The sequence below is a fragment of the Perca fluviatilis genome, chromosome 14, assembly GCF_010015445.1.
Source record: "Perca fluviatilis chromosome 14, GENO_Pfluv_1.0, whole genome shotgun sequence".
Classification (NCBI taxonomy): Eukaryota; Metazoa; Chordata; class Actinopteri; order Perciformes; family Percidae; genus Perca; species Perca fluviatilis.
In genome coordinates this window covers 25,382,159-25,398,550 of record NC_053125.1, presented here as the reverse complement: position 1 = coordinate 25,398,550, position 16,392 = coordinate 25,382,159, and the positions used below count along the sequence as shown (strand labels likewise).

General features: G+C 37.1%; 1 protein-coding gene across 2 annotated transcripts; it reads right to left on the bottom strand.

The window, feature by feature from the left end:
• Positions 1–203: 203 nt before the first annotated feature.
• On the bottom strand, positions 204–11,132 carry LOC120573108. 2 transcript variants are annotated; one of them, XM_039822577.1, is made up of 4 exons: positions 11,081–11,132; positions 9,502–9,640; positions 1,388–1,769; positions 204–1,230 (listed from the first exon to the last, which is right to left on the bottom strand). In XM_039822577.1, exons 2-4 carry the CDS (start codon positions 9,505–9,507, stop codon positions 953–955), a joined length of 666 nt encoding a protein of 221 aa, XP_039678511.1. In that variant the 5' UTR covers positions 9,508–9,640; positions 11,081–11,132; the 3' UTR covers positions 204–952. The 2 variants fall into 2 exon arrangements, with proteins under 2 accessions (XP_039678511.1, XP_039678510.1); XM_039822576.1 differs by lacking the exons at positions 9,502–9,640; positions 11,081–11,132 and adding exons at positions 1,885–1,940; positions 2,713–2,885 and having other exon boundaries at positions 1,388–1,747.
• Between the last annotated feature and the right edge of the window lie 5,260 nt (positions 11,133–16,392).

Here is a 16,392-nt window from a genome sequence, read left to right as displayed (position 1 = left end):
CCAAAATGTGCCAGACATTCAGGGCTATTAAAAATACACTTCTCTCCGACCCACGGTGCAATAAGGACACGTACAACAAGTACAATATAAAAGATAAGAAATATAAAGATGTTTCTCCCATTCGTGGTTCCAATTCAAAAAATCATCAGAAGTTCAATATGATGTTAGAGCTTCAACATTTTCAGATATCAAAGTCAACAAAGAACACTTAAATTAACTTTATTTAGTTAAAATTATCAAAGGATTCCTTAAGTTGAACGTCTTCATTTGTTAAAGTGATGAATTGAAATACATGAGAAACATTTCAGTGTGTAAAAAATGAATGAATCAGATCATACATCAGATGAAACCAACATTTAGTTCTTTAGCATTTAGATCTTTCTCTTTATCAACACCAGAGTTAACTCCTCACAGCTTTACAATGACAGAGAGACAGGAAGTAACAGACCATAATAATACAGAAGCAGTACATTAAAGAGAACATTACAAAAGAAAAGGTTAAAGCTCTATGTGCTCTAAGTTAAAACTGTATATAAAGTCTGAGCAGAAGGTCAAAGTTTTCATGAAGAAGATGCCTTCACTTCCTGAGTTCCTTCATTACATCCTGCAGTAGTCAACTACATGATAGACAGGATATAAAAACTACTGGATATGATCACATAGAGCTTTACATTGAAAAAGGTTTCAACAATTGCACATATAAGCTACAGCCTGCTTCGTATCGTGGAGGGTATTCAATAAAGGGATTGATTATTGAACTTAAAAGCTGAACTGCTCAACATGCTCTACAAAGTTTTAAGGATGTCCTGCCTCTTAGACTGTAAACCTAGTCTACCTACGGGTACCAATAAAATAACCTGAACCTGATGCTGTCAGTATGAACCTGTTGGTTTATTCTGTGAGCCCAGAGTTAATTTGCTGTCAGCAGCTGATCTTTGTGTCCTTCAGACTTCTAACAAACACTTTTGTAATTTCTGTGTCTCTGTCTTATGAAATCAAATTCTAACTGTCTTTTTGAAGTGTCCACTGATCCACCTGCTGAACTGTAACTTTTTCTCAATCCACCTTTAAACTTTGAGAAGAAATCTTGTTCTCTCAGCAGACAACGACAGAAACAAAAACCCAGCAGAGCTGCTGTCAGTCCACAGTAGAGACCGATCCTTCCCCAAATCTCTGGTTGTGGTGGACTTGTTGTGTTGGGTGTCTCAGGTTCCGGCTGATCCCTTGCTGCTGTAAAGAGACCAAACACATCTGTTTCATTTATGTGAATAAAAAACATTTCAGTAAAACACTTGGAAGTGTAGGGATTGTGGAAGTCCTTCCTTCTTATTTATCTAAAAAGCTGCTGAATTGAACCCGTTAAGAAAGTTCTCCTGAATCAACTTACCAGTGACATTGAGCCGACATTTACCAGAGTTACTCTTATAATTTAAGATCACGTCACACACGTACTGTCCCGAGTCTTCAGTCCTGAGTCTGGACACATGAAGTCTGAGTCGTCCTTCTCTGAGGACGTCTTTGTCCCACTGGACTCGTCCTGCAAACTGTTCATCCTGAGACTCTGGGACCTCAACTCCTTCATGGAGACGAAACAGGACTGAGGATCTGAGATCAGTTATCAGTTCACAGAAGATAAAAAGATAGTTGGAGGAACTGTGAGGGTTGGTTGTGAAGGTCCACTCCAGTGTGATGTGGTGGTTCTCCTCTGCCTGATAGGAGGTCTGGGTCACATTCACTACAAATGTTCCTGTTGAGGAGACAGAGAGGGAAAGTGAGGAGCAGACACACTGACAACTTTAAACTCCATCTCCACATGTTTCTGGGGACACTTTAGTGATTCTTTGTTTAGTGTTAGTGGATAATAAAGTGAAGCTGTAAACTAACCAGAGACACAGGAGGTCAGGATGATGAGCAGCAGGATGCTGCAGATCATCTTCTCCCTGTGAGAGGAGACAGAGGTGAAGAGTCACAAACACATGAGCTCAGAGTTCACTTATTACAGGACAGAGAGAGGACTTATACAGTCTGTTTATACTTCTTCTTCTGTGTTACTTATGTAGCTCAGCGCGATTTCTTTCAGGAAGACTTCTAAACTACTTCAATCACCACTATCTCTCCCTAAACTTTCAGCTGGTTGAAATAACACAGATAGCCAGAGGAATAAAACCCAGATTCAGTAATGTATGTCAGTCACAAGACGGCGGCATTTGTCACTGTTTGTCAGAAGAACGAGGAAGATACTAGTAAGGTTTTTATTCATCAACCTACACCACTTAACACCGGGGCCATGCATTTGTCCGTCGTGTTTAAAGAAAGGAAAATGTAACTGAAAAAAATCGCCAACTATCTGAGTCAAGTAGTAACACATAAAGTGTGGTATTCCTTATAAACAACAGCCTATACAACAGACAATATAGAAACAGTAAACACTCAAACAACCTCATGCTGTCATATTGACTCTTTACTAAATGTTCCAGCTGCTGTTTAAAGTGTCATAGAGCAGCTTTTTATGTGGATCAGGTTTCAGGATGATCTGTCTTCAATGAATCAAATGTGTGTTAAACTGTTGTTGTTGAATTGTCTCTTTACTGAGAGAACCGACCACATTATTATCTGTTAACTTCTGGTCTAATCCACCAACCCTCACACACTAAACCTCTACAACAGGATTCATATCATGACAACACCAACATCAACACATTCACACATTACCTTGTGTGTCTTCAGTCAGTTAAGATCCAAACCAGGAGACCAGAGGACAGAGTTCCAGTTTGTGTTTGAATTCTTCTCTGAATGAAGGCAGCCAGTAAAGAATCCACGAGAAAATCCAGATACCAACCACACCTTGGAGCTTGTCTATGAATTGTCAAGCGGTGGAAAAAAGGGCAAATATATAGGCAGGCCAAAGAGACCGTCTCCTGACGCACCCTGGGTTGGAAGCACAAAGAGTTGCTGGTCCGGTCTGCCCAGACTGCCTTCACAACGCCCAGCCTGAAACAACACACACACACACACACACACACACACACACACACACACACACACACACACACACACACACACACACACACACACACACACAAAACAAAACACACACACATGCATGCACAAGCACACGCACGCCTATACATATAACCTACAGATAAAAAGATAACTTACGATAAAATGATCTGATGCTCAGACTAGTCTAGCTAGTCTTAGACTGCTCATTCCAAATCAAATTACCATGTTTTCAGAACAAATCTCTGAGTCAGAAGTGAAGCAACCCTCAGTGGCAGAGACTGAATGGGTTAGTTAGTTAGTTACTATGAAGCAGGGGTGTTTCATACAGAGAACAGTAAGTATGTCAAAAAGAAAAGAAAAACAGGAATATGTATGTGTATATGTGAATGTGCTGAAACTTGAGTGGGACCATCATGTCTCTTCATGTCCTGCAGCGGTCCCAGTTGTGTCTCCTGCAGTTCAAAGTTCAGACTGAGCTGCAGCCTGCAGGACGAGACAAACACTTTCAATCTAGAAAGGTACAACTTTGTTTTAACGCGACGTTTTACAGTAACGTGTTGAGATCCACAGTTATATTTTAGATGTACAAACCTGCAGGACTCCCAGAGCACTTAAAGTCACCCTTTTTAAGCTTTTATATTGTTATCTCTCTCTCTCTCTCTCTCTCTCTCTCTCTCTCTCTCTCTCTCTCTCTTTCCATCACAGTTTGTCTTCAGTTCTTTTCTCTTTCAGTTCTATAAAATAAACATGTTTTCAGTAACAACTCATGTGTGGTCTCCCTTCCTTTGTTCAGCCTTTTGCCAAATTCTGACAGCCCAGTATGTATTCTGTATTTAAATATGTAAAATAGGGTTAAAGCATAAACCCTTTCATCATTATAATGTTAACAATTTGTTACAAATAACACAATTCAACCAACATTAATTAAAAATAAAATACATATAGGCCTATAAATAAATAATATTTATTTGGATTTGGATCTGATAAATGTTCATGAGTCTTCCTGTATGTCACTATGAGACAAGTCAGTTGTATTCAGCTCAATATCACAGATCACACATTTGCCTCATGAGACACCCTCTCTCTATATTTGACCCTAGATTGAATTAAGGAAAAACTCCCCCAAAAACTTTAACAACAGAGAGCAAAAGAGGAGGATCCCTCTCTCTGGACAAATAGATATGCAATAGATGTGTGTACAGAATAACCTACAAAATCAAATGACACTATGACAGTATAGACAGATGACTTCTTAATCAAGTCTGGATGTTAAAGAGTAACCAGCAGAGGGAGCTTTTTACTGGGAGTCAGGTGGTCTTGTTGAAGGAGTTGATCATCAAGTCTCCACAGTTAACCTGCATGCTATCAGCTCAGCATAATAACACACATGAATGGAAGAGTTGGTGCTCCGGTTGCATTGCAGTTTAAATGTCTCTAGTAAAACACCAAATCATATCTCAGATGCAAGTTTCATTCGTTGATTATTTAAAAGCTGCAAAACCCTCAACGAAAGCATTATTATCACTGACATTAGTCATTTCTGCTGTAATAACTTAATTTAAATTCATAGTAACTAAACATGTACAGAGCTCGTTAATGAACATCAACCTGCTGGAGTTAGTATTAATGATAATTTACTTTTTTTTTGCCTAAATCATCTCCTCATAGTGCTGGCCACCTCTGGTAAAATTGCCTACATCCTCAGTTGAACAGGTCATGTGATTCTACACCTTTAGGATAATGGCCTATGTCAAGCGTGTGATTTAGGCCGTTAAGTTTTTTTTGTGTTTTCTGCAAAACCTGAAAAAATGACTTAGACCATCATTTTAGGAAGGTGATGATATTATGAAATAATATACTGATGCAAGTAATTACACAACTAGAAGAAGACAAAACATGATGTAACATGTCAACTTCATTTAAACTCAAACCGTTAGTAACATGAACATCGCTTAAAATATAAAGATATAACACATTTTATATCACACATAGTTTTCTGACACTATATTAATGTTAGAGAAGAATGAATTTGTTTGGTTGTCATTGCAAGATACTGATGATGTATATAGTTTCTTGTAATATTGTTGAAATGTCTCATTTATATCATTAATTGAGTTTACTAATTTATCTGATGGCTAAAATTATATTTGAGGGACTTGTCTAGCTAATATTTTCCCAGATTTTCCCACCTTCATAAAAAATTGTTTTTAATCTGTATAAGAAGTATTCTACTTTTTTGTTAAAGATTTCATGCAGCTGAAACTTAAGTTGCCTGTGTGTAGTGATTTCTAAAAAAAAAAAAGAGTGTAAATTGTAATTTCCCCACTGGGGATCAATAAACAGTATAAATTATTATTATTATAAAATTAATCATAAATTATATTATTCATTAATTAATTATAAATTATTATCATTATAGTCCTCTTACCCATGTCCAATTCTGTGTTTATACTTAATTCCACCGCTGCATGATCTGTGATAGCAATACACTGTAAAAAAGTACAGACCCATTTAGTTATGTCCACTTATTTCTTATTTTTAACTGAACACGCTTATACAAGTTTTGGATTTTGAACTCAACTTTATGAGTTTTTGAAAGTTAAACTTGCATTTATTCATTGGGTCCACTATTTAAATTTTTTATCAGATATGTATGTGTTGATTGAACTTGGGTATGTAAGTTATCAGTTGAAAAAAAAAGTGTGTGTGTTGCAACAAAAAATGGTTGCCTTTCGATTTTAAAATAACCTGTCTTCACAGCATAGTTAAAGCATGGACAGAATAAATTGATTAACTACATCGAGATAAGTGATGTAGCCTATGCAAATTTCTACTAAAATATAACAAGTGTTGTGGCAAACAACAAAGCACTAGTGGGAGGAGGGAGTACCTGTCAAAGGCTTGTGAATTGTGAATTTGGCATTTCACTCTTCTCATATTGAAATGTACTTGAAAAGTACTTTTCAAAAGTCAAACAGCTCCGCCCACATTTAGCCCAACCCCAATCTACATACTGCAGTCAGGTGCAATTGGTTCATTGGCTGGTCAATTCCCATGATGCAAGGCGGTAAATAGAGTTGTGTTAAAATTTGCTGAAAAGTTTGCAGTTTGTTCGGAATTGTTTGTTTGAATTCCGTTTATTAAACGTGTGCTTGAATGTAGTGTTTTGTTGCCTGGTAATTGTCATTGTTGTGCTGGTTTACATTTGTAACCATGAGTTAAGTGACTGTTATGTTTGATAAGAAGAGCTGGAGTATTGCAGCATTAGACTTTGAGCAGTAATAGGCTTCCTTCAGCTATTAATCTGCAGTGTGTCACTTCATTAGCCCAAGTGACGCAACATCAGAGGCTTTAGAGGGACCCTTATTTTGCATGGGTCCCTGGGACGGCTGCACCCAAGCATCCACACTATCTCCACTATAAATGTGGTTATGTTATTGTAACTTTAAATTGTGCGTTGTAATAAAGCAGAAAAGTATGTCTGTTATACTAGGCAAGGAAGGTTTCTTGCATTATTAAAGAAAGTCATTTATTTGTTTTAACTTAAAGTATGAAGTTAAACTAAGTAATTAAAAGTTAAATCAACTAAAATAACAACTTTAACAAAACTAGAACACTGTAGTTACATCACCCTCATTAACTTTAATTTCTAAGTTGAAACAAAAGCAGTCTTCAAGTTGAGTGAACTTCGATTTTCAAGGCTGAAGGTGAACTTTCATTTCCAAGTTAAACTACCATGAAATTTATTACAGTGTGTGATCTTTTAGTAAAAACATTAGTCTGCTTAAGTTGAAAGTATAAGTTCAATTGCTGCCTTAAAAACATGAGTACACCTAACTTGAAAAGACAATTGGTATGAATACAGTTAGTTGAAATTAAATGTAAAATTCTATGTTTGTTTAACAAAAGGAAGCAAGTTTCCTTGAATATACAATGTAAGATAGATGGTTGTTTTAACTCACAGTATCAAGTTCTAACAATAAATTATTATTAATTAAACATCTTCTCTAACTTACCTTCGTGAGTTGAAATAGCATACAATTGTATTTTTGCTTGACAAGAGGAAGCAAGTTTCCTTGAGTGGACAATGTAGTATTGATAGTTGTTTTAAATCATAGTATCAAGTTCAAACAATAAATGATCATTAATTAAACATATTCTATAATCTAACTTTGTGGGTTGAAACAACACTATTCTTAATGTTGGCTTTACTCACATTTTTAAGGCAGCAATTGAACTTAAATTTTTAAGTAGAACCACCCTGATAATTTTTACAGTGTAGTTCTTATACTGCAACTAACTACACTGTTTACTAAAGGGCTTGCAATTAAGAAAAAGTCAATTATGGAGTGTGACTTTTGACAATGGGAAAAAAACATGTACTCCATCTCCCTAGGGTTGAGGTTTTTCAACATTGATACGAGTTCCCCCAGCCTGCCTATGGTCCCCCAGTGGCTAGAAATGGTGATAAATGTAAACCAAGCTCTGGGTATCCTGTTCTGCCTTTGAGAAAATGAAAGCTCAGATGGGCCAATCTGGAATCTTCCCTTCATGAAATCATAAGGAGCAAGGTTACCTCTCCTTTCTCTGCTTTGCCCGCCCAGAGAATTTGGCTACACCCCCACTCTCCACCTTGCCCCACTCCTCCTCAATAGCTAAAGAGACAGAAATGGGACATACTAAGGAAAGCTCATTGTGTGACTGGCTCTAGTGGCTGTAATTCTGCACCAAGGCTGAATTTCGGGAAAGAGACTTCAGATACAGTATTAGGGGACCACTAAGGTTTATATAAAAGAGACTTCAGATACAGTATTAGGGGACCACTAAGGTCTATATAAAAGAGACTTCAGATACAGTATTAGGGGACCACTAAGGTCTATATAAAAGAGACTTCAGATACAGTATTAGGGGACCACTAAGGTCTATATAAAAGAGACTTTAGATACAGTATTAGGGGACCACTAAGGTATAAAAGAGACTTCAGATACAGTATTAGGGGACCACTAAGGTCTATATAAAAGAGACTTTAGATACAGTATTAGGGGACCACTAAGGTCTATATAAAAGAGACTTCAGATACAGTATTAGGGGACCACTAAGGTCTATATAAAAGAGACTTCAGATACAGTATTACGGGACCACTAAGACCTATATAAAAGCATCCAAAAAGCAGCATGTCATAGGACCTTCAACATTCCTTTATATTGTGGTAGAAATTCTAACACCTAGGTGTCCATCTGACCTCTGACCTCCAAATCTGGGACCAAAATGGGAGGTATAGAAAAGTCAGTCTAAAGTGCAGACTGTAGATAAACAGCAGAATAAAGTTAGGCTATGAAGTCAGGTCCATTCATCAAATAGGGGTAAATAGTTCACACAGCTTAAATCAAAACAAAATAGTCAATAGTAAGATATGTTAAAAGATAAATATGTGATTTTCCATTACAATATATGTATTTATGATCATAACATTCCTCCACATGCTACTGTATATAAAAAAATTGAAAAGTCTCAGAGCTTAACATGCAAAAGGTAAAGGTATGTAACAGTTGAACAGGTTGAAACATCAGGCTGAATTTTGATCATCAAAGCTAGACTGCTCGACATGCTGTCAGCTGTCAGCTCAAAGTTAATTTGCTGTCAGCATCTGATCTTTGTGTCCTTCAGACTTCTAACAAACACTTTCTGTCTCAAGAGATTGTAGACAATTCAGAATTTAATTCTTAAACACAAAATCATCAAGTAGAGGAACACTTAGTTCACTGAAGAAAACATCCTGTAGATAAACTGCCAATAACTCATTAATAAGTAATAAATCTAATGCGTAAGCGTTATATATCTATAGGTTACACATATAAAGGTAGATGTGCACAATTGTGATCTGTCTGATAAGTGGCCGGGTGGCCTAAAGGTTGTAGAAGCGAGCTTGTGATCGGGAGGTCGTCGGTTCAATATAAAAAATCAGGGTGTAGCAGCATAATGCCCTTTTGCCCCCATAGCTCCAAACGCTCCAGTAGTCAGTAGATGGGACTGTGGTTGTACTGGGCAGCTTCCAGGGCTGAATGTGTAACTGTGCCAATGAAATCAGGGCAGTCATAGGAGTGCGCTGCTCCTAAAAATTAACCTGAATACTTGAGTAACAAATGAAGTATGTATAATAATAACTGAAATAAAATGAGAACAACAAAAATGTTATCGGGTCCACCCGGAATAAATACCATGGAATAAGTCAAATAAAAAAATAAACAGCGAACAGTCTTAAAAATATTCCACCAAAAGCCCCATCCAGCTCCATCCTCGACTCTCTGGTTGTGGTGGACTTGCTGTTGGAGAATTTTCTTTCCGACTTCCTGTGTTTGGTGTCTCAGGTACAGGCCGATCCCTCGCTGCTGTAAAGAGACCAAACACATCTGAAGAAAAAACATTTCACTAATTCAAAATGAACCTTTAAGAAAGTTCAATTAAGAAAGTGAGGAGCGACACACTGACAACTTTAAACTCCATCTCCACATGTTTCTGTGGACACTTTAGTGATTCTTTGTTTAGTGTTAGTGGATAATAAAGTGAAGCTGTAAACTAACCAGAGACACAGGAGGTCAGGATGATGAGCAGCAGGATGCTGCACATCATCTTCTCCCTGTGAGAGGAGACAGAGGTGAAGAGTCACAATAAGACCACATGTGACATTTAACTACGTGAATGAACTGTGCAATCATTATCAAAATTAAGTGCAATACGAGGGGGAGGATGTATTCTGTTCTGTGATTGTGAGGAAAGGTACGGGGAATTGGGTGTGGTTATTAGATGTTCATTGAAGCACTGGATGAGATCATGTATGATTATATTTTATGTAGGCTAACTGTATGTTTATTGTGTGTTCATGCGCAATGTGTCGACATTCGTTTATCTCGAATGCCCAAGATGAATTTCTCCTATAGGTGTCAATAAAGGCTTATTCTATTTTATCATTGTTTTTTTTAATCAGGGCGGCAGTTTTCAGATTACATTATGTGCTTACATACTTTTAAAAGGGTTCTCCACTGTTGTAGAAAGAAGTGGCTGATCTTTAATGCAATATCTACTGTACATTGCCCATTATCAGCAACCATTCATCCAATGTTCCAAAGGCACATTCTGTTCACTAATCTGATATCATTTTTAAAAGGCTAACTGAGAAAACATTAGAGAACCCTTTTGCAATTATGTAAGCACATAATGTAATCTGAAAACTGCTGCCCTGGTTAAAAAAAACAATGCAACTGATCTCAGCTGGTATTCTGTCTATAATGGAGTGGAATGGAAATGTCTAAGTGACCCCAAACTTTTGAGCCGTAGTGTGTGTATATATATACAGTAGCACATGGAGGAATGTTATGATCATATATACATATATTTTAATGGAAAATCACATATTTGTCTTTTAACATACTTTACTATTGACATTTTTTTTTCGTTTTAAGCTGTGTGAAATTTTTACCCCTATTAGATGTATGTACCTAAATTTATAGCCTATTTATAATGTACTATTATGAAAAAGTGTTTGGCATTTGCTGCAAGCATCAAGCATCATAGCAAAGAGTCTGAATACTTTTTCTCTTGTTGATTTATGTGCAATGTCATCATCATTATGAGGCATCGTGTGTCGAGTGATGAGAGAAATTTGAATTGAAATGATTTTCAGCATGAGGCTACAACATCACACAATGTAAAAACAGTGAAGGGGTATGAATGCACTGTAAGTTTTATTCAGTTATAAAAACTAAGCTTAGTTCTTCTTTTTCTCTGGTTGAAAATGCCCTAATCAACCAAACTGATACAGAGAAGAAGCTTAAAACAAAGACACTTTGTCCTGTCATTTATCAACTGAAGATCACAACATCAAAATCATGGAGAAAATATTTTAAAAAATAGTTCAGTAAAGAAGCAAAAATAAAACTTTGAGCCGATTTCTTTGCATCAATTTTCTGATCTGTGAGTGATTTCATATGTTCATTAGTCTAAATGTCAACAGTAAACGTCCCACAGTTAATGTACACAATACAAACTGTAAATCATAAAATATGTTTTAGTTACTTACATGTATGAAGAAGATGCAGCAGTGGACTGTTTTGTGTCTCCTGAATTTTTGAGTTATGACCTGGACGGACAAACTGTTTCTATTCTCTCTAACATCAGAATATGTAGTCCTACCTGTCCTGCAGCTCAAGACAATAAGGTGGGGTTGCAGTTGTTTTTGTTATTTTGTTCAAAGTGAAAGTAAAGGTGAAGCAGGTTGTTGTTATGAAGCAGGTTGTTATGAAGCAGGTTGTCCTGCTACGCCCTGCAGTGCTCTGCTACGTCATGTGATGCCCTGCAGTGCCCTGCAGTGCCCTGCTATGCCATGAACTACTACAACTACTATTTCTAGTCACTGATCCATTATCTTTAATGTGACTATTATTGGCAATGTTCATCACACCCCCAACCGGCACAACAAAGAACTGTAGTCATAGAGTTAAGGTAGTTTAAAGCGTAACTCTCGCCAAAATGCAACCTAGGGTCTTTTTGTGAATGTACCCGAGTCAAACTTTAGTTTATAAGCATAATTAGGACGGAAGCGTCACTTTTAAGATTTACCGTATTTTTGTTTTTCGGTCAAATGGCCTTTTGAGTGGGAGTGCTAGGGCCACACAGGAAGTGATGCGTTCCTTCATAAAGACCATAAATGATGTAACAGTGTTGATGTGGATCCATAATGATCTGCTGCTTTATTGTCCAACATCATGACAACATAATGACCTTCTGGCCAGAATTTTACAGCTTTAACTTTTAGCTTTAATGTTTTTAATATGATCCTGTAACTGACCCTGAGTGTGTTTAAAGCTGTCTTTTATTTCCTGTCATCATTTCACTGAATGTGTTTTAAAGGTTAAAGAAAAGCTGTGAAGGTAAAGAGTAACCAGCAGAGGGAGCTTTTTACTGGGAGTCAGGTGGTCTTGTTGAAGGAGTTGATCATCAAGTCTCCACAGTTAACCTGCATGCTATCAGCTCAGCATCATAACACACATGAATGGAAGAGTTGGTGCTCCGGTTGCATTGCGGTTTAAATGTCTCTGGAACTGAATTGCAGGAAGAAGAAGAAGCAGGAAGATGTCTCCTCCTTATTTTATTTTACTTTGAAGGTAAAAAAAAAGTCTGTCTTTGCATTTCGTCTCAATCGACATAGAATTGAAACACTACCTGAATTTATTTTATTGTAAGAAAAGGTCGCCAAGTTTATTTCCTTGATTCCTTAAAAGCTACAACACTTTACTCAATGAAAGCATTATTTACAGACATTAGTCAGTTCTGCCGTCATAACTTATTCATTTAGATTAATGAACATCAAGATGTAACATATCAGAGTTAGCATTAATGCTAATTTACATCTGTAGTAGTAAGACAAGAGGGAACATTACAAGTAACATATGACACAATATATTGATGTAAGTTAATACACAAATAGAAGAGATTATTTTCTCTTTTGAATGACAAATATTTTATATTGAAGCTAAAAAAGAAAAAATCAATCTTTTGCATTTTGTCTGAGAGAAAACACACAAGCTGTGGTAATTTTTCATATTTGTTTAAAGGTCCCATGGCATGAAAATTTCACTTTATGAGGTTTTTTAACATTAATATGAGTTCCCCCCAGACTGCCTATGGTCCCCAAGTGGCTAGAAATGGTGATAGGTGTAAACCGAGCCCTGGATATCTTGCTCTGCCTTTGAGAAAATGAAAGCTCAGATGGGCTGATCTGGAATCTTCTCCTTATGAGGTCATAAGGAGCAAGGTTACCCCCCCTTTCTCTGCTTTGCCCGCCCACCCATGAGAGAGAGACATCATGGCTTTCAAACGAGCAAAGTGGCAGTCGGTCAAAGCCACACCCCCACCCTCCACCTTGCCCCCCCCTCTCCTCCTCAATAGCTACAGACACAGAAATGGCACTGTTACATGTGCCTGTTGTGTGTGTTTCTTGTTTTCTTTCTCTCTCTCTCTCTGTTTCTCATTCTGCTGACTTCAGATACAGTATTAAGGGGACCACTAAGGCCTATATAAAAGAGACTTCAGATACAGTATTAAGGGGACCACTAAGGTCTATATAAAAGAGACTTCAGATACAGTATTAAGGGGACCACTAAGGCCTATATAAAAGAGACTTCAGATACAGTATTAAGGGGACCACTAAGGCCTATATAAAAGAGACTTCAGATACAGTATTAGGGGACCACTAAGGTCTATATAAAAGAGACTTCAGATACAGTATTAGGGGACCACTAAGGCCTATATAAAAGAGACTTCAGATACAGTATTAGAGGACCACTAAGGTCTATATAAAAGAGACTTCAGATACAGTATTAGAGGACCACTAAGGTCTATATAAAAGAGACTTCAGATACAGTATTAGGGGACCACTAAGGCCTATATAAAAGAGACTTCAGATACAGTATTAGAGGACCACTAAGGTCTATATAAAAGAGACTTCAGATACAGTATTAAGGGGACCACTAAGGCCTATATAAAAGAGACTTCAGATACAGTATTAAGGGACCACTAAGGCCTATATAAAAGAGACTTCAGATACAGTATTAGGGGACCACTAAGGCCTATATAAAAGAGACTTCAGATACAGTATTAGGGGACCACTAAGGTCTATATAAAAGAGACTTTAGATACAGTATTAGGGGACCACTAAGGTATATATAAAAGAGACTTCAGATACAGTATTAGGGGACCACTAAGGTCTATATAAAAGAGACTTTAGATACAGTATTAGGGGACCACTAAGGTCTATATAAAAGAGACTTCAGATACAGTATTAGGGGACCACTAAGGTCTATATAAAAGAGACTTCAGATACAGTATTACGGGACCACTAAGACCTATATAAAAGCATCCAAAAAGCAGCATGTCATAGGACCTTCAACATTCCTTTATATTGTGGTAGAAATTCTAACACCTAGGTGTCCATCTGACCTCTGACCTCCAAATCTGGGACCAAAATGGGAGGTATAGAAAAGTCAGTCTAAAGTGCAGACTGTAGATAAACAGCAGAATAAAGTTAGGCTATGAAGTCAGGTCCATTCATCAAATAGGGTAATAGTATTCAGCACAGCTTAAATCAAAACAAAATAGTCAATAGTAAGATATGTTAAAAGATAAATATGTGATTTTCCATTACAATATATGTATTTATGATCATAACATTCCTCCACATGCTACTGTATATAAAAAAATTGAAAAGTCTCAGAGCTTAACATGCAAAAGGTAAAGGTATGTAACAGTTGAACAGGTTGAAACATCAGGCTGAATTTTGATCATCAAAGCTAGACTGCTCGACATGCTGTCAGCTGTCAGCTCAAAGTTAATTTGCTGTCAGCATCTGATCTTTGTGTCCTTCAGACTTCTAACAAACACTTTCTGTCTCAAGAGATTGTAGACAATTCAGAATTTAATTCTTAAACACAAAATCATCAAGTAGAGGAACACTTAGTTCACTGAAGAAAACATCCTGTAGATAAACTGCCAATAACTCATTAATAAGTAATAAATCTAATGCAAGCGTATATTATCTATAGGTTACACATATAAAGGTAGATGTGCACAATTGTGATCTGTCTGATAAGTGGCAGGGGTGGCCTAAAGGTTAGAGAAGCGAGCTTGTGATCGGGAGGTCGTCGGTTCAATATAAAAAATCAGGGTGTAGCAGCATAATGCCTCTTTGCCCCCATAGCTCCAACCGCTCCAGTAGTCAGTAGATGGGACTGTGGTTGTACTGGGCAGCTTCCAGGGCTGAATGTGTAACTGTGCCAATGAAATCAGGGCAGTCATAGGAGTGGCTGCTCCTAAAAATTAACCTGAATACTTGAGTAACAAATGAAGTATGTATAATAATAACTGAAATAAAATGAGAACAACAAAAATGTTATCGGGTCCACCCCGAATAAATACCATGGAATAAGTCAAATAAAAAAAATAAACAGCGAACAGTCTTAAAAATATTCCACCAAAAAGCCCCATCCAGCTCCATCCTCGACTCTCTGGTTGTGGTGGACTTGCTGTTGGAGAATTTCTTTCCCGACTTCCTGTGTTTGGTGTCTCAGGTACAGGCCGATCCCTCGCTGCTGTAAAGAGACCAAACACATCTGAAGAAAAACATTTCACTAATTCAAAATGAACCTTTAAGAAAGTTCAATTAAGAAAGTGAGGAGCAGACACACTGACAACTTTAAACTCCATCTCCACATGTTTCTGTGGACACTTTAGTGATTCTTTGTTTAGTGTTAGTGGATAATAAAGTGAAGCTGTAAACTAACCAGAGACACAGGAGGTCAGGATGATGAGCAGCAGGATGCTGCACATCATCTTCTCCCTGTGAGAGGAGACAGAGGTGAAGAGTCACAATAAGACCACATGTGACATTTAACTACGTGAATGAACTGTGCAATCATTATCAAAATTAAGTGCAATACGAGGGGGAGGATGTATTCTGTTCTGTGATTGTGAGGAAAGGTACAGGGGAATTGGGTGTGGTTATTAGATGTTCATTGAAGCACTGGATGAGATCATGTATGATTATATTTTATGTAGGCTAACTGTATGTTTATTGTGTGTTCATGCGCAATGTGTCGCCATTCGTTTATCTCGAATGCCCAAGATGAATTTCTCCTATAGGTGTCAATAAAGGCTTATTCTATTTTATCATTGTTTTTTTTAATCAGGGCGGCAGTTTTCAGATTACATTATGTGCTTACATACTTTTAAAAGGGTTCTCCACTGTTGTAGAAAGAAGTGGCTGATCTTTAATGCAATATCTACTGTACATTGCCCATTATCAGCAACCATTCATCCAATGTTCCAAAGGCACATTCTGTTCACTAATCTGATATCATTTTTAAAAGGCTAACTGAGAAAACATTAGAGAACCCTTTTGCAATTATGTAAGCACATAATGTAATCTGAAAACTGCTGCCCTGGTTAAAAAAAACAATGCAACTGATCTCAGCTGGTATTCTGTCTATAATGGAGTGGAATGGAAATGTCTAAGTGACCCCAAACTTTTGAGCCGTAGTGTGTGTATATATATACAGTAGCACATGGAGGAATGTTATGATCATATATACATATATTTTAATGGAAAATCACATATTTGTCTTTTAACATACTTTACTATTGACATTTTTTTTTCGTTTTAAGCTGTGTGAAATTTTTACCCCTATTAGATGTATGTACCTAAATTTATAGCCTATTTATAATGTACTATTATGAAAAAGTGTTTGGCATTTGCTGCAAGCATCAAGCATCATAGCAAAGAGTCTGAATACTTTTTCTCTTGTTGATTTATGTGCAATGTCATCATCATTATGAGGC